This window comes from Vulpes vulpes, chromosome 12 (assembly GCF_048418805.1).
Source record: "Vulpes vulpes isolate BD-2025 chromosome 12, VulVul3, whole genome shotgun sequence".
Taxonomy (NCBI): domain Eukaryota; kingdom Metazoa; phylum Chordata; class Mammalia; order Carnivora; family Canidae; genus Vulpes; species Vulpes vulpes.
Window position 1 is genome coordinate 168,451,507 of NC_132791.1, and position 22,244 is coordinate 168,473,750.

The 22,244-nt window shown below is 61.8% G+C and overlaps 1 protein-coding gene across 15 annotated transcripts in view; it reads right to left on the bottom strand.

Annotated features, from left to right (window-relative positions):
- GSE1 (Gse1 coiled-coil protein) overlaps positions 1 to 22,244 on the bottom strand; it is a 414,721-nt gene that overhangs the window by 36,326 nt on the left and 356,151 nt on the right. For 9 of the 15 annotated variants that reach the window (XM_072731388.1, XM_072731386.1, XM_026004933.2 and 6 more), the window contains one exon: positions 1,077 to 1,295. The exons of 4 other annotated variants lie outside the window; for them this stretch is intronic. In XM_072731388.1, coding sequence (XP_072587489.1) covers positions 1,077 to 1,295 — 219 coding nt within the window. Of the gene's footprint in view, positions 1 to 1,076; positions 1,296 to 18,066; positions 18,265 to 22,244 lie in introns of those variants that run through there. 2 more of the 15 variants (XM_072731392.1, XM_072731395.1) reach the window with 2 other exon arrangements.

Below are 22,244 nucleotides of genomic sequence, written 5' to 3' on the forward strand. Positions count from 1 at the left end.
GGGAGTGTGCCTGGTGGGCGTGGAGGAGGAGGAGGGGCATGTGTGCGGGGACGCGGGAAGTCTGCCAGCAGCCACGCTCTGCCCCAGTGGTCTGCCCTCCTGGGCCAAGGCCCGCCTTGTCAATCCTGAGCACATTCGCCTTACACTTCCTTCTCAGCCCAACCACCGGACAGAGGTGAGATTCAGAACTCAGAGGACCCGGAGCCAGTCCTGGCCAGGGCAAACGTCCCTTCTGCAGGGCTGCAGGCCCTGGAGCCGAGGACACCAAGCCCTGGACCTTTGGGCCAGAGGCACCCAGGTCCCTGCTTCACCTGCTCAGAGGTCAGCCCCGCATCTGTGCAGCAAGTCCAGAGGGCGGTCGAGAGGCGGCCCCAGCCACAAATTACCTCCTGTCCCACCTGTCCAACCAACAGCCCGTGACCCAGACTAACATGGACAACTGGAGGGTCATCTCCAGAAGTGCCTGAGGCCAGAGGCACAGAGAGCCACCGAAAAAAGATCAAAGCTCAGAGAGGGTCAGCGTTGGCCCAAAGTCACACAGCATGTCACTGCCCAAGTGACACCAGAAGCCAGGGCTCTGAACCTCTGGGGGACACCCATCCAAGCCAGCACGCAATCCTGGCCCCAGGGACTTAAGCAGTGATGGGGAAGCTGCCTCAGAGACCCCCCCAACTTTGGGACCAAGTGGTTTCCAGAGACCGTGGCCACTCCCGCAGTGGCTCCCGGAGCCAAGGCCGGACAGAGGCAGTGGAGAAGCGGAAGCAAAGCAGAGGCGCCGGGGTGGGGGGTGGCGGTGGGGGTGTCCGGGAGGGCCTGCAGCTGCGACGGCGCTGCCCCCCGCAGAACGAAGCAGCGGGAGACTTAAGAGTAGCTGGGAGCGCGTGCGGGCCCTGCGCCTCTAGAGCCCCTTGAGCGGGGCTCCTGCTCCGGCTCCCGCCCGCGGGGAACGGGGACCAGCTGTCTGTGGGCCGCGCACCTGCTCCTCTCCAGGGCCTGGGCCTGGGCCTGGGCCTGGGCGGGAGGAGGGGGCTGCGCGCTCCCTCCCTCGGCGGCAGCCCGGCGGGCGCGCCTCTTACCTCTGGGCTCCTCCGCCTGTTTGGCGAGCTTGCGCAGCGCGGCGGCAAAGCTGGAGGACGGCGCGGCCTGGGCCGACAGCGCGCTGCTGGTGGCGGGGCTGCCGCTGGGCACCAGCGCGCCATTGAGCGGCGAGGGGGTGAGGGGGTTGACGGTGGCGGTGGTCCTGGTCGCGGTGGAAAGCATCCCTAGTGAAGGGGACTTGGGCTCATGGCTCATGCCTGAAACAGGAAAAGAAGAACCAGAGGTCACCCAGAGAGTAGGAGGGCCCAGCACCAGAGCGGGGGGCAGGTCCGCAGGGCCCGGGGGTCCGGGCCAGCGAGCAGCATGCAGGGACAGGGGACAGGAGCAGACACGGCGGCTCGGGCAGGACAGACAGAGGCAGAAGAGAGCCAGCGCCACAGAGAGCGGGGGGGCCCCCCCACCCCCGTGATCCCAGATGCCGCGGCTCAGCCCAGGAGGATCCCTGGCATCTCCTAACGCGGGCGGAGGGACCGGGGGCGCGGGGTCGGCGTCCTCGCAACAGAACAGGGCTGGGGTAAGGAGGACGGCCCTAGAGCCGCCCCCGCCCCCCAGACCCCACCACATTGGTGAGGCAGGGGCTGCTACTGCCCCCGTTCTAGAGAAAACACGGGCAGACAGCGGGATCCGGCCCTGGGCAGGCCTCCCCGCACAGCAGCCCCATCAGCAGCTGTGGCAGATGTGGGGGAGAGGAGGCGGTCGCCCTGCGGGCCCCACCTGGGGACTGAAGACACACGACCGGCGACCTAAAGCCCCCCTTCCCGCCGAGGCCCAGGCTCAGGCCTGAGCAAGGAGCCGATGAGGCACCGCCTCCTGCCAGGGCGACACCAGATGCCACAGGGGAGGACACAGCCATCTTCCCACACGCCCCCTGCCTTTCAAGTCCCGTCCAAGTGTCAACGAGGAGGCCATCCTGCCTCCCAAGCGCCCGATCAATAGAGGCCCAGCTCCATCGCAGGCGGCCGAGCAAGCAGTGCCATAAATAAGTTTTCCATTAACATTCCCTGCCCTCTCGGGGCCACCTGCCCGCCGGGCCCCGCGCCCCGCCCCCTCGCTGTGGGCGCATTCCAGGGTGTAAATCAAGGCCCGTGGCCTTGCAGCTGGCAGGGGCCATAGGTCGTGTGCAGGGAGAAACGAATGGACTTCCAAGGCCCCAGACAGACACCTGGGTGGGGGGGCTCCAGGAGCAACACGGGGCCATCTAGGGAAGGGTCCCTGGGCAGCATGGGTGGAGGAACACCATCACAGAACAGGGCAAGAACGTGCCCTCCTCACAGGGCTGCGGCCCACACCCCAAGAGGCTCTCTGTGGCCCCAAGAGCCCACCTCACCTCTGTTGGGCTCTGTGCTGAGTCTCAAAGAGCCTAACTGGACCCTGCTTCTGCAGCCATCCCCACAGGCCAGCAGGCTCGAAGACCCAGGTGAAAAAGGGGGGATCCCCACAGGCGGCCGGGCAGGGGTGGGCGTTCACCTGCTGCCCCAGAGCCCGAGTCTCAGAGAGCCAGGTGGCACTGGCTGCTGCTCTCCTGCCAAGGGGGGCGGGAAGAGCCACCCTCGGGGGTGCATGAAAGACCACACTGAGGCAGGCTGAGCTCCAGGGAACACCATTCTCTCAGGTGAGGGCTTGTGCTTGGGAACAAAGGGCCCCCACAATAGCCCCCATGCCCCCGTCCAGCGTGCCGGCCTCCCAGCTGCAGGGCCGGTCACGTGGGCAGCCACCTCGCCGGGCAGCGGTGCCCTCCAGCAGCCCCACTGAGCAGCAGAGGAGCGCTAACTCCCTACTGACCCGTGTGTCTGCCTCCGCTGGAAAAGCAGGAAGGGGGAGTGAACCCCCACGAGAGAAACTCAAGAATCCAGGAGAGTGTGGGGTCCCTGCTCAGCAGCCTGACAGCTGGAAAATGCAGGTCTCAGACCCAGGTCATTCTCAGCCAACCCAGCACCCGGCTGGCTAGAGGACACCAAGCCCAGTGGATGCTAGGATCTGGGAGTTTGGCCCCAGGCTACCACCGCCACCCTCTCCTCCTCCAGTGGATAGCTGGACAGAGGGGGCACGAGGTGTGACCAAGGTTGTGGAGTGAGGAAATGGGGGCCTGAAGGTCAAGCTTAGCATTCACTTGGCTGCCAGGTACCTGGAGCGTGAATCCTCGCTCTGTAGCCTCAACTGTGACCTCAGGCAAGTCACTCTGCCTCTCAGGGCGTGTCTTGTCTGTAAGATGCAGCAAGACAAAGTCCAGTACCCCGCTGACCTCAGATGATCCTGGGAAGCCAGGAGCCGCTCACAGTCTGGTCCTGGCCACACAGTCAAGCAGCACGCCCAGGACTTGAACCCTCTCTCCTGGGCCCTCACAGTATCCCCGCACACCTCACACCACACCTGCCTGCTCCAAGACCTAAACAAGACCCTGGAGCAGAAGGGACCAATGCATGTGCACACACATACACTCCTAAAATACGCTTCACCAAAGGCTCTTAGAGATACATCCACGAAGTCTTTGCTCCTTCAAGGGGCGGGGACTGATTCTCTCTCCCCAAACGTGGGCTAGACAAACGAACTCACGTCGGACCCAGCGAGGACGGCGGAAGTGGTCATGTGTGACTTAACACAAAAAGACCATCAGAGGTGCCGTGGCCACACGGCCACCTGCCCACTCTCCGGCATCACTTGAGGGGACCGTGCTCAAACAGCCCATGGAGAATCCCAGGTCTCCTGATGCCACCAGACAAAAACCAGGTTCTTCCCCCCAGCCTGGCTGAGCTTCCAGATGAGACCACAGCCCCGTCTGCCAGTTGGATCACAGCCTGCTTGGGGCCTCTGAGCTGCCCCGCATCCCTGAATGTTAAGTGTGGGAGCATTTGTCACACAGCTCTAGACAACCAACACGGCGCTGCCCTCAACTGCCGTCTCGCACTCTCTTCCCATCTCCCTCTTGGAGCCCAAGAAGCTCACCCATCTGCAAACATTCTATGACTTTACTATGACTTTACCTGCAGTCTTCAAAGTGGGCCCCCAAGAGGTCATCGGAGACCATCAACACTCCCTCCATTCCCTCATCCCTTAGAGAGCCAGCCACCTCTCTTTAATTCCCAATTCTGTAACAAAGGTGTCACTGTGCCCATTTTACAGATGGGGGAGGACAGTCTTGGATCCAAGGCCCAACGGATGGTTAACAGCAGGGCTGAGATAACTGCAACAGAGCACCTGCATCCTGTTTATGCTAAAGTGGTCAGGGCCCGGATCCAGACCCATTCTGCCCCACAGCACGCACGTGTGTAAGAGATGGGGCCGAGGGGTGGGGAAGTGAGGGTAGGCAACACAGTCATTCTACCTCCCAGTGACTGGTCCCCAAGGCCCAGGAGCAGATGTGAGGTCACTGCCCGGGAGCCATGTGACAGGCTGGCCAGCTGGTGACCTGGGTGGACCTGCTGTGACTGCCGACTGACATTGCTGGGCAGGGTGGCATGGAGGTGCTGGGCTAGGCAGGGGCAGCCATATGACAAATCCCAGGCCAGACCCCACAATACCACATGCCCCTGAAGCTGCTGGTGGGCGTCTTCAAGTGTCAGCAAGAGAAGCAAAGATCTACTCTACCCTTATACCTATGTTGTAACTTCTCGGCAGTAAACCAGGTTTTTAGCAAAGTGGGAGGTCACTGGGGCTCCTGGGAAGTTCAGTGGGTTAAAGTGCCTGCCTTTGGCTCAGGTCACGGTCTCGGGAGCCTGGGATCCAGTCCTGTGTCAAGATCCCCGGTCAGCGCAGTCTGTTTCTCCCTCTCCCTCTGTCCCTCCCCCTGCTGGTGCTTGCTCTCTCTCTCTCTCTCTCTCATACAAATAAATTAAATCATAGGTAAACGGGGGGGGGGGGGGGGGGAACGGTCATGAAAGAGACAGAGAGCTCGCCAACATGAGGCTGGCACACCAGCAGAGGGCCCGGAGGCACCCCTCAGACCAGGGCCTCCCCTGCTGGAACTCAAACCCAAATCCTCACCCACTGGTCCCCTGCATGGTAGGGTCACAATCCTGCTGGCATTGAGTACCCTCCCCTCCCACCTGAACCTCCTCTCCCCTCCTCAAGCAAAGCCTGGCATCTGCCCTCAGGGCTCTACCAGTGGCCCTCTGGGTTCCCGGGGGTCCCCCAAAGCCAGCATCTCTGTCGCAGTGTCAGCCACGGGCTCAGGGGCACTGCAAGTCAGGAAAGCTACTGCTGATGTCAGGTCACTTAAAATAGAATCCCAACCCAGCCTCTTCATTAAGGAGCTAAAATTAGCACCGCTCCTCAGCATGTGCACCCCGGGAGGGCGGGCTGGAGGATCACCAGCAGCAGGGATGGCAGCTCCCCTGCACCCGGGATGGAGGGGCAGGGTCCACTCTCATGGGACCCCGGCACCCAGCAAACAGTCGCCCCAGCCCTACCACGGCTCCACGCAGCCTCGAGGGAACCCACTGCCCACCATGCCCCTCTGTCCCAGGATGGGGTCACTGTAGGACCCACACACTGTGCAGTCCCCCCACCCCGAGCCTTGCCCAGGGAGGCAGACCCAGAGCTCCCACACACACGCAGGCCACGGCAGGTGCAGCAGGGGTGGGCCTTGGGGTGGCCCCTGCATCCTCAGGAGGCCCTGGGGGAACATGGGGCACCTGCTCCCTGTGCCCTCATTAGAGAGGGTATTTATTAACTTCTGTGCTCCTGGCCATTGACTGAATTCTTGTCTACATTATCAGCTCATGTAAATTCATTATCCTAACAGCTGGGAATAAGCTCCACTGCGTGAAGGCCAATGATGGATGAGAGCGCCGGGGCCGGGGGCGGCGCAGGAGGCAGGGAGGGCTCCCTCCGCGCGGTGCTGCTCTCCGCCATGTGCACCTCGGCAGGACGGCGACCGGGTCATGTGGCCTCCCGGCCTTCTCATTTACATCACGTACAGCTGTCCTTCTCTGGACGGGGCTCCTGCCACCACCGGCTGCCACCCAAGCTCCCAGGAGCAGAGAGCCGCCACAGCCGGACACCCAGAGGTGAGATCCGATCGGCCCCGGCACCCCAGCTGGAGGGCCTGGGACGCCCCCGCAGAGCCCAGAGCCCCAAAGCCACTGGGCCACCGGCCCCCTCCTCTCCTGCTCCGCCCCTCCCCAGCGCGGTGGTGTCTTTAATCAATACTTTTCCTCTTCTGCCTACATTTCTAATAAGGCCAGCAGCAGCACAGAGCTTTAAAAAAAAAAAAAAAAAAAAAGGGCAAAAGGAAAGAAAACCAAGTGCAGGGCCAGCCCGGCTGGCAGGGCGGCTGATGTTCTCTGCTCTCCGGAAACCCACCTTGTTCTGGTTCTTCAGAACAAACCCCATGCTCCGCAGCAGCAGGACTAAAGTGGGGGGAGGCCCCCCAACACGCCATTAACTACGCCCCGGCCCCACCGCCCCCTCGACTCGGTGGCGGCGGGCGTATTAATCAGCACGCGGGCCTCCCGCCCGGCCTCCCGCAGACCCTATAATTACCGCTTCCTTTCATGGGCTCTACCCCGGCACCAGACCTCGGGCCTGCTCCCTCCGTGCTCTCTAATTACAAGCTAATGGCTGAGATGAATTTTCTGCTGGCTCCCGGTTCAAGCACCAGCCCGCCCCTTCCTCCTGACAGCCCCCCACCCTGGGGTAATTACACCCCGCGGGGCCAGCCGGCAGGGCCTCCCTGTCCTGCCCCAGGCAGGCACGATCCGGATTGGGATTCTCCAATCACCCCTCTTGATCATTTTTCATTACCGCAGAAAGAAAGAAACGTTTGTGAGCAAACACAGCGCGTCCCTGGGGTCAGCGGCCCCGGCTCCCCGGCCCCCGCCAGCCTCCTGCTCAGGGATCACCGCGCCCCCCCCGAGGGGCGATGCTCCTGCAGCCCTGACAAGGCCGGGGTCACCCTGCCGCAGAGACCCGGTGGGTGGCTGCGGTGTGGGGTGCCATGTGATCATGGGAACCCGAGCGGCTTCATAATAAATTCATTATTATATTTGCCTTTGGCGTGTTCTGAGCTCACTCGCACGAAGCAATTTTTCTTGGGGATGGGGGTGGGGGAGTCAGGAAGGTTTTCCTGCTCTGGATGCGCAGGGTGGCCTGCTTAGGCCTAATGTTCTCTTTCGATTAAGGACAGTCCCCCAGGTTGCAGGTCTGTAAGGGGACTGGGGCCTTTCTCTGTCCGAGTCCCAGAAGAGGACTTACTCCCCAAGGCTGCGGCCCCAGGAACTGGCGGACTGTGCCTGAGCCACTGCTGGCCGCAGGGAGCGGAGCACAGGGCAGAGAACAGGTGGGGGGGCAGGGGGCCATAGGAGACCCCGGCCTAGGAGCCAAGGAGAAACAAGGCAGCTCCCTCCTTGGGGACATGGCTGCCCCCCTCCCCCACGCAGACCTGTCACTCAGCAGCGTGAAGTCACTTGGGAATGCCCAAGGCAGGGGCTCAGAAGCTGCACCAAGTGCCCTCCAGAGGCACCATCGATGAGACGGGAGCCCACAAGGGCAAGCTGTTTCCAAAGCCCATCTCTGCTCTCTGGGGTCCCCCCACAGCCACCAGGAACCCCAGGTGGGGTTCAGCCTAGGTGGGGCAAGGTTTAGGGTTCTCTCAGCCCCTATCCCCCAGTGCCATGCTAGTACCGTGGGTGAGGAGCATTCAGGAGAGACCCCCACACTCACTCAGCACTCGGTGCCCACATACCAGGTAACAGCACAGAGGTGTGTGCCGACGGGGCCAGAGAGGTGTCCGGAAGGAGTGGGAGCCACAAAACAGGTGGAAATGGGGTGGGCATGGGGTGGCACCCTGGTCTCCCCCAGAGCCAGCCAAAGATGATCCACAGGTTGAGGTTGGAGGCTGCAGAAGGCCGGGAGTCGCGGAGGCTGCGGGTGGAGGCACAGGACAGAAGTCGGGCAACAGATGGCAGCGACATTTGACAGCGATTACTCTGAGCGGCTGCCGCGTCTAGAGAAGCCTGGACACGGACAGATGAAGGGCTGCACGCGGCGGGGGGGGGGGGGGGGGGGGGGCAGCCGTCCAGAGGGGGCGGAGAGGCAGGAACCGCAGCATAGAGAACCGTATAGAAGTAGTAAAGCCGAAGGAGACCAAGGGACAGGGTCAAGGTTGGAGCCCGGCGTCCGGGACCCCAGGAGGCTGTCCCCAGAAACGCGGACGGTCCTAACAGTTGCAGCAGACGCCAGACTGCTTGGCCCGGAGTTTCACAGCAACTGCATGAACAGGCCTCGGCAGGCGGCGAGGTCAGGGAGGCTGCCCAGGGTCCCACTGCAGGGCAGCGCGGGAGCCAGAGCCAAGAACAAGGACGCCCCCAGCCAGCTGATCCCTCCCACCCCGCACCCGGGCTTCCCCCACACTGCTGCCTCCTGGAGGTGGGCAGCCCCCGGGGGCTCCCAGGGCCAAGGAACCTCCCAAACAAATTTTCCCAAGTGGCCTGCCTCTGCCTCCCACTCTACAGACGGGTACACCAAGTCGGGGAGAGAGTGCTGCCCTGGCTTGCGGAGACCGGGACCTGAACTGTTTAGAAAGTGCTAGCAAGAAGGAACTGGGCAGGGCCACTCACTGGGCTTGCCTTCCATTTTGCAGACCCCAGTTCTGTGACTGAAGGCCCCTGCGAGAGCACCCAGCTGGGTGCCAGACTCATTTTACACTCGGCATACAACCCTGGGCCGAGCACGAGGACGGACTCTGGGACCCCCACATCTCCGCAGCTCTGGCAGGGAGCTCCTGGAGGGCATGTGGCCCAGATAACAACCCGGGATTAGGACCCTTTCATGTGCCTGCTGGCACCTGAGCTAACCAGGCCACCTCTGAGCTGAGTCTCACTCACAAAGGAGCCCTTTCAGTGGATGCCCAGAAGCACGGGGTGCAGGAAGCAGGCGGGGGTCAGAGGTGTCCGGTGCAGAGGAGAGGTCCCGAAGGAGAGAAACCCAACCCAGCCAGGAGGCAGCCACTGAAGTTCTCCAACTTTCCATGGAGCAGCAGGTGGGGAAACAGGCCAGGAGGGCAGGGGTCAAGGCCAGGTCCTCCTTCTGACAGGGATAAAACCTATCTGGGCGGGGAGGGGGGAACAGACTTTGAGAAGCAGTGGGAAGAGGAAGCAGAGGTCATTGCTCTGCTAGCTGGGACCCTACTTCCCGCTCCCTCACTGTACTCAGGGTGGGGGCCAGGAGTCTGGGTGCTTCAACAGCTCCTGCCTTACCCCTCTGGGGAAGGAAGGACAGAGATTACAAGAGCACTGTCCCTTCGATATGGAGTAGCTATTGACAAAAGCCGTCCATACGGGGCAGGCTGGGTCCTCCTGCAGCTCTACTCCTCAGGGCACTGGGTAGGTCCTCCGCCAACACAAGAGGGATGGAGGCACACCAGCCATATCCTCACATTGCTTAGCTGACCAGACCCGATGGGGCTAACGGTGATGCCCGGCATCCCTGCTCAGGCAGGCTGGCAAGCTTTGGGTCTCACGTGGCAGGACCACCCAGGAGCTGAGGCAAGAAACTGGACTGTTGGGACTCCTGGGTGGCTGGCGTCTGCCTTCAGCTCAGGGTGTGGTCTCGGGGAGTCCCAGGATCGAATCCCACATCGGGCACCCCTTGAGAAGCCTGCTTCTCCTTCTGCCTATGTCTCTGCCTCTCTCTTCGTCTCATGAATAAATAAATACAAACCTTTAAGTAAAACAAAAAAAAAAGAAAGAAAGAAAGAAAGAAAGAAAGAAAGAAAGAAAGAAAGAAAGAGAAAGAAAGAAAGAAAGAAAGAAAGAAAGAAAGAAAGAAAGAAAGAAAGAAAGAGAAAATGCTGGTAGGAAAACTGTTGTCTGAATCTCAGCTTCCGTATCAGTAATAGGATTGGAGGGGAGCAAAAAAAAAAAAAAAAAAAAGGATTGGAGGGGAGCTAGATGCAGGGGGGCAGAGGCTAAGCAGGCCTTCTTTGACCCATCATCAACCTGTCTTCATTTGGCCTGATGTCAAGCCATGTAGCTTAAATGTGAATCAATGGATATTTAAAAATGGGAGATTTTAAGTCAAGATGAAGATCCATAAAACAAGATCTTATAAAACAAGAAGCCACCAACCCAAAATCCTGAGAACAGCAGCTGTCCCAAGTCCCCACCTTTCCCTACTGTCTCAGGCTGGCCGGCTTGCTTGATGCAAGAGTGTGTCCCCCCAGGTCTGAAATTCCATGTGCTCAGGCAACGAACAGCATCTATAGGAGCTTATCGATAAATGGGCACCATGGCCAGGACCCTCAGCCCAGACGTTGTCAACACCGTAATTCCATCCTAATTCAGCAGTAAGAGGTCAACCCCTCCACACTCTCAGATTTAGGGGTGACAGCCCGCCAGGAAGGTAGGCCATGATCTCGGCATGTGTCAACAGCAAGTGGGTTTCACTTGGTTCAAAGCCAGTGCACTCAAGCCAAGACCTGCCTCAAATCATAAAATGAATTTTTGCTTTTGTTTAAAAAAAAAAAAAAAGTCCATTATCATAATGGTCATAAGGGCAGACCAGACCCTCTCCTGCTGAATTCTGGATACAGATTTACCAAGTTCACAGGGACCCAACAATTTGTGTGGCGTCCACGAACACAGGTTAGAGAATCCGAGGGCATAGAGCTCTTTACGTACTGAACCCTGAGCAGTAACACCTTTTCCCAACGTTATACACCTGGGTCAAAGGCAAATGAGGTATCAATACCCAGAAACCTCCAAGTTCTAATGGTACGTCCTCTTGGGCTCATCTACCATCTTCAAAGCCCAGTGTGCTACGCCTAGGAATCAGTAAATGCCAACTACCCTCCCCCTACAAAAAAACACCAACTACCCTGTGACCAAAATGGGACCTCAGAAGAGGGCCATCAGGTAAAGATTCCCACGACAGTCACCAGGAGCCACAGGCCAGGTTGGTCACCTTCTTCTGTCCACAACTGCCCTCCATCAACTGCTGAGAAATGGACTGTCCAAGCCTAAGTAATCCTTTCCTTCCTTAACACAAATTCCTCTATCATCTCAACTGGGAACCTGCAAGTTTCCTGTAATCCAAGCAGGATGCTGAGGCCCCAAACCAGCTCTCACAGGTGCCAGGCTTCACCCTCTGGGACCACAAACCCTAGCTGTCCCGGGTCACACAGTGACAAGCAGCCTGGTTGGCCCAGAGATCCACTGTGGGGGCAAGAGAACCTCTGAGGAGCAGGTGTTGGCTACATGAAGGGCTTTCTTCCCCCTGTAGGGTCAGCAAACGCCCTTGGAGGCCAAAGGTTGAGGGGTGGAGAGCCCACTCAGCCAGAATCAGGTACATAAAGTTCCCGGCTGCTGCTGGTGGGCAGAAGCGCCATCCCAACACACGCAGCTGGAGTTCAAGTCTTTCCACGTCAGCTTTCCCTTCCTGGCACCTATCCCCTAGGCCAGCCCTGTGTCATGAACACACTGGGGTGGGGGTGGGCACTCACAGAGTGTGGCCCAGATGCTGCTGTTAACTGGAGCACAGCACCCCGAGGTACACGGAGCGCCCTGACTGTCCGAGCGTGGGCAGGGATCCCCTGCCAGATACAGCACAGTACGAGGAAGGACACAACACTGTCCTACCAGTCTCACCTTGGAAACCAGCTATCGGGTTAAAATGCACCACCTGTGCCCGAGTGACAGGCCCCCAGGGCCCGGCATCCCTAGGAAGGCCTCCAGTCTCATAAAGCCATAGAAGACCTTGTAGCCAAAACCTGCAAGATGCAAAATGTCTTACGGGCTCAGAAAGGCAAGGCCTGGGCATTAATCTGATTTAAAACATATAATCTCAGCCCACTCCTCCAATCCCCCTCTGAGCTCAAGCAGGGCTGACCAGAAATCCTTAAGAGACCATCTATCTAATTGGGGCCCAGGGTTAAAGGGGGAGGGGGTGCCAGGCATTGCATAGGGGCTGATACTGAGCTTTCCTATTAGTTTCCTAATAGTTTCCTTTTACATTGGGACAACCAGCACCCCCGCCCCCACACGAGGTGGCAGGGAGCCATCAGAAGCCCCTGGAGGTTCCCAGGCAGCTAAAAACTTCAGCTTTACTTATTCAACTTTGTATCTTCCAGGCTGGCTACCCAGTCTAGTGAATGAACCTCCCTCCGCCCCCATACATGTAAAACAGTAACAATAACGCAGATAGATGCAAGCTCAGAATTCAGCAACATGAACCTCCTCCCACCCCTTGGTTTTGTTCCTTCTCCACCAATAACCAGCTACAGGATGCCAGGCAAGCACGGGCACATGTGGGGCCCCTAGATATCCCAGCTAATGGTCAAATGGGGATACGCCCTCCCTCATTCCAGGCCCTCCTCAAGGGAGCGTCAGACAGTGACAACACAGTCCGTGCCACATGTCACATGAAGGCCTTCGCAGCACTCCCCCCACCCATGACAGGCTGGGTGGTATGCCAGCTGGTGCCCTGGCTCACCCCATAACGCTCGGGGTCGGCACAGAGGAGGCCCTGCCCACCCCGCCTGGACGCCGGGTCCTCCTCAGCTTGACACATAGATTTTCCTTTGGGACGGCTTAACCTATCCAACGTCAATACTGCCCTGACCAGAAGCTCACGGATCGATTCCTTTTATTGCTGCCTGTGGCCACAGACCCACCATCTGAGCACAGGGAGGGCAGGCCAGGGGAGGGGCTGCAGGCGGCTGAAGAAAGGGATGCGCACACGCAGGGTTCAAGACCAGGCGGGCAGGTGGGGCCTTAGCACCCGCCCGGAGATCAGCACGGGCTGACCTGGCAAATGGAGCTTTGGAGTCTTGGTGGGAAAAGTGCAGACACTCTCACCGCCCCCCTCCCCGAGCACTGCAAGGCCAGGTGGGTTTCATGAATTAAAACGCCAGGACCATCGAGGTGATGATGGTGGTTTCTTTAACAAACCCTCACAGGAGCTCTCCACACCAGGCACCACCCCGAGCTTTAAGGAGAAAGCATTTGATCTCCAAGCATCCTAGGATGCAGGTGTTCTCACCTGCCATCCAATTTCAAAGGAGGAAACTGAGACCCAGAGGTCAAGTACACAGGACCACAGGGCTGGAGAGGTGGATGCTAACACCCTCGACAGGTGCAGGAAGAGTGATGCAGACGCTCGCTGGGGGCTCACCTCGGGCCTCCAAGGTTGTCGGCTCCTCCAGCCAGTTGCCCATTCAGGGGCAGGTGCCGGGCATGCATGTCCCCCGAATCCACAACATAAGGGAGGCCCGTGCGCCCCCATGGTACAGATGGGAAACAGCTGGAGGGCTGCCCCACACCCGGCTCTGGCAGTCCCAGAGCCACTACAACGTGCAACTCCTCACACATATGTCAAGTTCTCCAGCTGGAGGAACCCGTTCCAGGATCGGAAGGCTTGGCCGGAGCTCTAGACAGGCACAGAAGCCATCCATCCAAACACAACTCTGCATTTGAAGGGCCCCTTAGGAGTAGAGCTCACAGCTCACCCGGGCCAGGGAAGGGGAGTTACCTTCAGGATTTTGCCCCAGGTTAACACAGGGCTCAGTGTCATCCAGCGACCAGGTGATGGTTCTCTCACCCAGTCAGGTGAGGGGCTCTGGCTCCCTAGGGCACCTCATCCAATTCTGGGGCAGAGGACACACTCTGGTTTCCTGAGGAAGGACTCCAATTCGCCTTAAAAGGACGCAGTCCAGGGGCACCTGGGCAACTCAGTGATTGAGGGTCTGCCTTTGGCTGAGGTCATCATCCTGGGGTCCTAGGATCGAATCCTGCATGGGGCTCCCCATAGGGAGCTTGCTTCTCCCTCTGCCTATGTCTCGGTCTCTCAAGAATAAATGAATAAAATCTTAAAAAAAAAAAAAAAAAGCCTCAGTCCACTTTCCCCAAGGGCAGAAATCCCTTCCCAGCTGCCCGCTCCCCCACCAGAAGGCACTTGTAGCTCAGTTCTGATTGCACACGGCAGTCACATGGGGTGAGGGTAGGGGTGGGGGGCTATGAAATACAGACCTCCAGGCCCCTCTTCTAGAAACTGGGCTTAATTGCCCACAGGTTGGCCCTGGGTGTTTAGGTTCCCCCAGCGATTCAAAAGTACCGCCAAGAGTGAGTCCCCCTAATCAGAAGGCTTTCTGCTTCCCACCCCACCTCCTTCAACTAAGTCACACCCCTCAAGATCCCCAAATCCCACTAGGGCCCACATAGCCTGGAGTCCACCCAGATCTCTCTCCCACAGATGCCTGCAAACACTTGACCCCCTCCCCCTAACCTGCAGTCCCCTTCCTTCCAAGGCCCGGCCCCGCATCTCACGCTCCCCAGAGGCTGCTTTCACTTCCCCTAGCCCCACAGTGGCTTCCCCTCTGAACTTGGGAACATGCTCAAGGCATCAAGAAGAGAAGGGCAGGGGGGCTGGTGTCAGGGACCCTGGGGTGCGGAGCTGCCGGGAGAATCCCAGGCAGGACCTGGGCCGAGCAGGGCTGCCGCGTGGTGGGGTCCTGCCGGAGGAGGAGCTGAGGCGGAGGCCAAGAGACAAGCGGCGGGTGGAGGGGAGAAGCTGCAAAAGCAAGATTAAAAGGCCCCCGGCGCGCGTTTTGGCAGGCGTGCAAAGGGCTGCTCTGGGCGCGCTCCTATGTTATCTGTCCCTACACCTCCCAGCAACGAGCGCCGGCTGGGTTCATAGGAGGCGCTCAATAAATTCTCATTGACAGGAACACTCTGAAACGTCACCTCCCGCCTGTGGCCTCGGCTGGGAGCAGGGCCAGCGTGGGGAAGTGAAGCCGGGAGCTCGGGGGCCCCCGCTGCACTCTGAGAGAGGGAGAAATTCAAGCAAGACGGCCGGTCTCCAGCACAGAGGCCAAGCTGAAATGTCACCGGGAACACAGACCCTGCAGGTTACAAACCAGCTCTCCCAGCACACCAGTGACGGGGGGCAGGCGGCCTCACACAGCCCTGTGGCTTGGAGGCTGCTCGTGTTGCCATAACAAAGATAATTAACGTGCTACCACCCCACCCCAGCCCAGTGTGGACTTCGAGTAACCCAAGCTGGGAATTCCAAGCCTTCAGATGGGGCCAGGAAAAACCGGCCTTGCTGGCTGATTCCACAAGCCCCTACGAGTCCCTGGGGCAAGAAGAGAGGTAGCAGCCAGGTCTTACTCACCTGCATTCTTCTGGAGAAGTAGGAGCCACCAGCACCCACCCCTGAGGTTGGGGCGGGGGGGGGGGGGGGGGGGGGGGTGTAGAGCACAGAGGCCCCTCCTTCTCCAGGAGGGCACCACCTCCCCAAGGGTCAAGGGCAGTTAGGGAGAAGTCAGCAGGGAGGTCTCAAGTTTGGAGCTGCAGGACTCAGGTCCGCCACCGAGTGGCGCTGTGTTGACTTTACTCTGGTGCCTCTGGGGCGAGTTGTGGCGCCCAGGGGCAGGCGTCTTCTGCTTTGAAACCCCAAGGCTCAGTGGGATCTGCAACCCCGGAACTTCCCCAGAGACAGGAAGTTATTGGCCGCCACAGGACGGTTCTGCAAAGCCCACGGGAGCTTCCCGAGGAGTCCTCTACCCGCTGTGCGCTCTGGCACTGCTCACCCCAAATCTGTCTATCCGTGTCCCCCCCCCTCCACCCCCGCGTCAGGAGGCTGGTCCCCAGCTCCAGCCTGCACATTAGAATCACCTGAAGGGAACTTGAAGCATTTTCTCGTCTAGGGCCAGGAACCCAGAGGCTGTGGCTTAACTGGGTTTGAGGAGACCTGGTCACTAGCAATTTTAGAAAACCAGGCTTGGCAATCTATAAACCCTTTTTCATCGTTGACTCAAGCCAGGATTCCAAAAGCTGTGCCCAACAGGTCAGGGCCCGCACCGGAGGGCAGCCTGCTGCCTTGTCTGGAGCCTGGCCCCAGAGATAGGACGGTTGAGTGGAAGCAGGACGGGCCTCCCACCCCAGGCAGGGCTGATCCTGGCTTGAAGCCCCAGCGGCTCCCCGGCTCCCAAGGTTCACAGAAAGAAAACCTCCAAGTGTCAAACCCTGCTGGCTCTGGTTTCCGGCTTTCCCCCTTCCTGGCTATGCCATCTACTCCTGCTTCTACTCCTGCTTTGAGACAAAGTGACAAAAGCCAATCCAGCACTGGCCATCAGGCGCCTCCCCAGCCCTTTCAAGCCAGGGGTCAGGAATGGGCGTACACAGGCTGAGAAGTATCAACGCAGCTGCTTTTGCAGAGCCAGGCCTGCAGGCTTCCTCGTCCACCTGGGCGGGGTGCAGACTCCCCTTCGAGGCAGGCAGCTGGGATGACACACACAGCCTGCCAGTTGGAGCCTGCGCCCAGGGCCCCCTCACCTGTGGCGTGGCCTTGGCTGAGTCAGGCGGCAGCCTGAGCCTCAGGTCCCGCCGTCCCTGCCGGTGGAGGTGGCCTGTAAACACAGGGTGAGCAACTTTTCCCTGCCCCAAGCTTAAGTAACGCTGGAGATCCAGAAACCGGCCGCTCACCTGGGGCTCCCCCCCCCCCCCCCCCCCCGCCCACTTTCCAGTCTTTGGCGGGGAGGGCACAGAATCCCAGGGGACGGGAGCTAGTCAGCCAAGCAGGCTGAGCACCCCACCAGGACCTTCTGGCCCACCATCCCCGCCTCCTGGAAATCGGCTTAGGCCTGGAGGTTCCCACCCAGAGTGGCTGGGCCTTTTGTCCCGGCGCCTTCACAAAAGCAGTCCTTTTTTTCATCTGGTGGTCTTGCTTTTTTTGTTTCCAAACCCAACCTGTGTGGGCCCCAGATAAGGCACTGCAGGGGTTAACAAGAGTTTAATGTATTTTAGATGCACTTTGCAGACAAAGGCTAGTTTACAAAACAACAGCCCAATGGACTCCACTGGCGACGGGAGCCCCCACCCGGCCGGGGGCCGGCAGGTGCTTCCCCTCCCGGCGGCGCACAGCCCTCCGGACTCAGAGCTGGCACCCTGGCAACGAGCCCCAGGCCACCAAGTCCGGTGGGGGAGGTGCTGAGGCACGTCTGCCCCCCAGTCCAGAGAAACCCTTGCCCCCAGGACCTGCGCCGGGGGCCTCCGCGGCGCACTCCCGTGGTCCCCTCGTCCCCACCCGGAGCTGCGGAGGGCGAGCCCGACTCCCGCTCCGCCTCCACGAAGGGAATTTAATTAGCCTGCCGGAGAGGCGGGCGGGCGGCCGGGGAGGTGTCTCTGGTGCTGCAATATAATTGAATCGGCTCCACTAGGTCGGGCCACTCGCCGCCCATCAGCGCGGCCGCGGGCCCGGGAGGGCTGGGGGCGGGGAGGCGCATCCAGGCGGAGCAGGAAGGGCCGGGCGGGGAGAAAGGGCAGCGCGAGTGGGGGGCGGCGGGTGCTGTCGCCCTCCCACCTCCGAGGCCGGGGCAGCCATGTTCGGCGGGAGGAGGGGCAGGGGCACCGCTGGGGGGCGGCGGGGCGTGGGGGTCGGAGCCCCGGGCCGCCTGCAGCCCCGCCCTCCCGGCGGCCTCCCCGCTCCGGGGAGGGGGAGGGGGAGGGGGAGGGGAGGGGGGGAGAGGGGGGGGAGGGGAGGGGAGGGGAGGGGAGGGGGGAGCGAGACAAAAACCCGGGCCGGCGGCCCCAGCGGGCGAGCTCCGCCGCGCGCCCCCCGCCCCCGCCCCCGCCCCGCCCGCTCGGCCGCCGCCGGCACCTGCCGCGGGGGTGCACGGCCGCCCCCGGCCCCGCTCCTGCCCCCCGCCCCCCCCCGCTCCCGCCGCCGCAAAGTTTTTGCCCCGGTCCCGAGGCTCCCGAGCGTCGACAGCTCGCCCGGGCCCCCCGCCCCCCGCCCCGGGCCAGGCCGCCCGGCTGCGACCCGCGCGGGAGGGGGAGGGGAGGGGAGGGGAGGGGGCGGGGGGCTCCGGGCTCCGGGCTCCGGCCTGCCCGCTCGGCTCTTATCGCCGCTCGCACTCCGGGGAAGTTACCCGCGAGCCGTTGGCGGCCGCCCCCGCGGAACCCGCGAACTTGGCGGAGGCGGGGCGGTGGGCGCCGGGGCCCGAGGACCCCCCCGGCCCGGCGGCGCGCTCACCTTTCATGCCCGGGCCCCGCAGCTCCGCCTCGGCTGACACATGCTGGAGCCACCGTCGCCCAGTGTTTGTCTAAACTGCTTATCTCACCCGGGGCTGCGCGGCGGCGGCGGCGGCTCGGGCCCGCTGGGGAGGTGGAGCTTCCGGGGCCCCGGCCAAGAAACACCTGCTGCTGTCGCCGCCGCCGAGGACACACCCAAGCGCAACGCCGCCCACTCCCGGGCCACTGGCTCGCTCCCGGCGCCCTGACCTCAGCCGGCGGGAGGTGTCGGGTTTCAGCCGCAAACACACACGCGCGCGCGCACGGACGGGCGCCCGGGTACACCCGCGCGGGCGCACGCCCCCCCCAGCCGGGCGGCCAGGTGAGCCGAGGACACCAGCAGGTAGGGGGAGTGCCACCCTCCGGGTCCCGGGGGCCCCTGGCTCGCCCGCTCGCGGCTTCCAGATAACAGTGGCGTCCCAGGCCCGCCACTTGACTCCAAAAGGAGGCCCCGCCACGCGAGCAGAGCCCTTGCAGGGCTGGTGACCGCCGCGCCCCGGTGCCTACAACAGTGTGTGGCAGGCAGAAGGCTCAATAAAGAGTGGAGAAACGCACGCGCTCCAGAGCACCTGGGGAGGATAACTTTTTGGAGCTGGTGTGCGTGTCGGCGGCGGCGCGGGGGGGGGGGGGGCACGCAAGCCCGGCTGTGTGCAACGTTTACCCTCCCTACCCCACCGCCCAACATGAGTGACCTCACTGCCCCAACTTGAAAGGGTTGATGGGGTACGACTCGAGCCTCTGCGCCTTCCTGCCAAAATTCTAGGAACTCCCCCCTGCGGTGGTTCTGTAACTTTTGGAAGGCCACACGCGGGGGGCAGTTCTTTCAAGAACCCACGTCTCCGAGGCTGGGGAGTCCACGGAGGCGCCGCTCCACCAGGGGGATCATTAAGTAGCTGGGGTTGCGGTCAGAGGCGAGGCCGCCCGCCTCCAGAAACTGGCACGACCCACTGGGCCTCCGGCCCCAGCGCAGCGCCTCCCCGTTCCTGGCACCCCCCCACCCTACCTCACCCAGGCACTTGACAGACTGGAATGACTCAGGGAGCGTCCTGAAATTCCTGGGCACCCACAGGCGGCAAGACGAAGGACTGCGGGCCCCAGCCCCCCCCCCCCCCGCTCCGCCCCGCCCCCACCGGCGCCCGCCGCCGCCTGCGAGCCTGGAGCCCACCCCCCGCGCCGCCTGCGTCTCCAGGAAGCGCCGGGTTAATGGGGCACGCCTCGCCCGACGCCCCTGGCCTCGGCGCATTCCGGCGCCCCAGGGTCTGACCCCGCGCGCGTCCCAAGCTCCCGGCACTGCGGCGATGCCCCGGGGTCTCTCCCTGTACATCCTCTTTTGAAAACTCTCTAATCTCCAGCTTTCATGCTGTTGAGCCTGGAGGCAAACCAGGACCCCCACCTCCAGGCAGCCGCCCCAGCGCCGCGCGGCGGGTTTCAGCTTTCGGACCCAGGTGCCAGCCCGCGCTCCTGCCAGCCCCAAACCTGCCCCGGGACATGCCCGCGCCGCGCTTGGCAGGCGCGCACGCTGCCGTCCCCGCGGGCTCGGCCTCCCCCGCCTTCCTCCCTCCCTCCCTCCTTCTCCCGCTCCCTCCCTCCCCGCGCCAGCCCGGATTGCGATGGGAGGGAGCGCTGGGCGCCTGCCACCCCCCATCCATCTGTTCCAGATGACGCTGGCGGGCCTGGAGCATTCGGGGCCCGCGCCAGCGGGGAGCCGAGCCCGCCTCTGTGCCCGCTGCGGGGCGAGGGGAAGGGCCCCGAGGGCGCCCCCAGGCCACCCACTCCCCTGGTCCACCTTCGACCTCGCGCCAGCTAGGTTGCGCGCGGGTCGCCACCCCCGCCTTGCACAAGGCTCCTGGCCGACCACAAACGAAAAGGGAAACGGACCGGCGAGGCCGGGCGAGGGCCGTTACTGGCTCCTACCTGCGGGCGCCGGTCACCCTAACAGGGCGCGGGGGGGGGGTGTTGGGGGGCGCTTCCCCCTCACCACCTGCCTCCTCTGGGCCGCGCCTCCCTCCTGCGGGCCTCAGCCTTCGCGCGACACTTTAGGCACCGCAGTGTCTTCGCGGCGCGGTCACTTCCACCCAGCAAGGGCCGGCGATTCACCGAAGCCCAGGCGGCCGGGACGCGGGGGAGGGGATGCCTCCATCCCCGCCTGGACACCCAGGCGGGGGCAGGGGAGGGAGGAGTCAGGAGGGAGCTCAGCAACAGGCCTGGGGCCTTAAAAACAAAATTAAAGACCTCTGGGGCAGTTCTAACCCTTTCCCACCAGAATTTGGGGGGCAAGGGGGAGAGGCGGGGAATAACATGCAAATGAACTCGCACCTGGCCAGGTATCTCCTCCCACTTTGGACTGCCAGGTCCTCCAGGCCAGCCTCCAAATACCTCCTCCCAGGACAGACACCAAGCTCGCACTTCCCTTCAACCCCGGGAGGCCCAAGTGAGGGAGAGGACTTAAGTTCTTCCACCTGTTTGAAGAGGACCACGAATAGCTCAACAAAAATTGGTGCCATGGCCCCTGCAGGTTATCATTTAGCTGATTTTTAGAGTTGGCAGATCCGTCCCTTGTAGACATGTGGTTCCATTGGATTGCGAGACGGGTGGTCTGATCCCGTTTCACAGATGAGGAAGTTGAGGCCGAGAGCCGCTCACGGTCACGTGGGCCCCGCAGCAGCGGGAGCGGGGCCTGGAGCTGCTCACACCTGGAGGCTCCGGGCCGGCACCGCCGCGGAGGCCAGCGGGGGCGCTGCAGGAAGCGGCCGCGGCCACCGGGGGGCAGCAGCGGGCTGGCGGAGGGCCTCGGTGTGGCGGTGCTGGCGGCCGCCAGGAGGGCTGGCACGAGGGGGATAGATGACACTCACTGTCAGTGCGCCCAGCTCGAGGAAATTAGTAATCCGGGAGCACGGCCTCCGAGTCTGAGGGTGGGAACTGCTCTCCTGCAGCCCGCGCTCCTCGCTAACGAGGTTTGTAGCCTGACTCCTAATTTCCCGCCACTCGGGGCTCAGGCTGGCGGACCTCCATTTCCCTCCAGGCGCTTTCTTTCTCTTTCCTCCTCAGCAGCTCCCACCGCGCAGCCTTCCTGGGCAAAGTGCTGCCTCCCTGGACCTCCTCTCCCTCATTGCCATTTGCCCAGAAACAGAAGGCACGGACAAAAGGTTCAGGGTAAAAAGGCAAGGTGCCAGAGCCGGTCCTAACAGGGCGACATGGGGACACCTGCCCAGACACTGTGTACCAGGGGCCATAGGACGCAGATACGTGCTTGCCTGCACCCTCGGACCCCTGCCCCGCTGAACTGTGCCTCCTGGTGCAGGAAGCAGGAGTTCCTAGGGCCCCCACCTGGCTCTGAACACCTACTCAGATGGATACCTGCAAATCCCACCCTGCCTCCATGAGCCTGGAACCTGTGACACCCGCACAGCCAAAAAGATGAAAAAGCCTCAGTCAAGGAGAAGCCGCAGGGGCCCCTTAAACCTACCCCAGCCCCAGACTTCTCCCAGCAATGGAGAAGGGAGTTCATGATGGAGAGGCCCAGAGGGCATCCACTGGAAAGAAAAGGGGTGCAAAGGGGTGCCTCTCAACACGAAGGGGGCAGTCAGCAAACTCACCAAGCGCCAGCTCTGCGACACTAGCTTTCCCAGATCCAGACCTGAAAGTGCCGGGCCCAGCGCTCTCAGCTTGCTGCCCTCAGAGACCATGCAACAGACACCAGCAGCAAGGTGCAGAGGGGGGCTTCAGGAGAGCAAGGAACAAGAAGACAGGTCGGTAGGTTGGGAACTTAGCCCACTACCACCAGACGTGCAGCTCCTTGGGCCAGGTGACGTTCCCAGGAGTGTAGGCACCGAGTCCCAGACAGGTGCCAGCCTCTGGTCTGTGATGGGCCCACGACACCCTGGAGGGAATCCTGCGTCCTTGTGGGGTCAGCAGGAGGCACAAGTAGCGTCCTGCGCTCAGATCAGGTGTTCCCAGCACACAAGGACACCACCGTCACATGGCCACGGGTGCCTCATTCAGCATCTGTATCAGCAAATAAGGTCAGGGACCGGGGCGTCGATGTAGGTGGGAAAGGGTATGGCTTTTGCCATTTACCAAATACCCAGCGTGTGCCCAGACAGCTCAGCCTGGATCTTGCAAGGTGGGCCGTGTGACCTC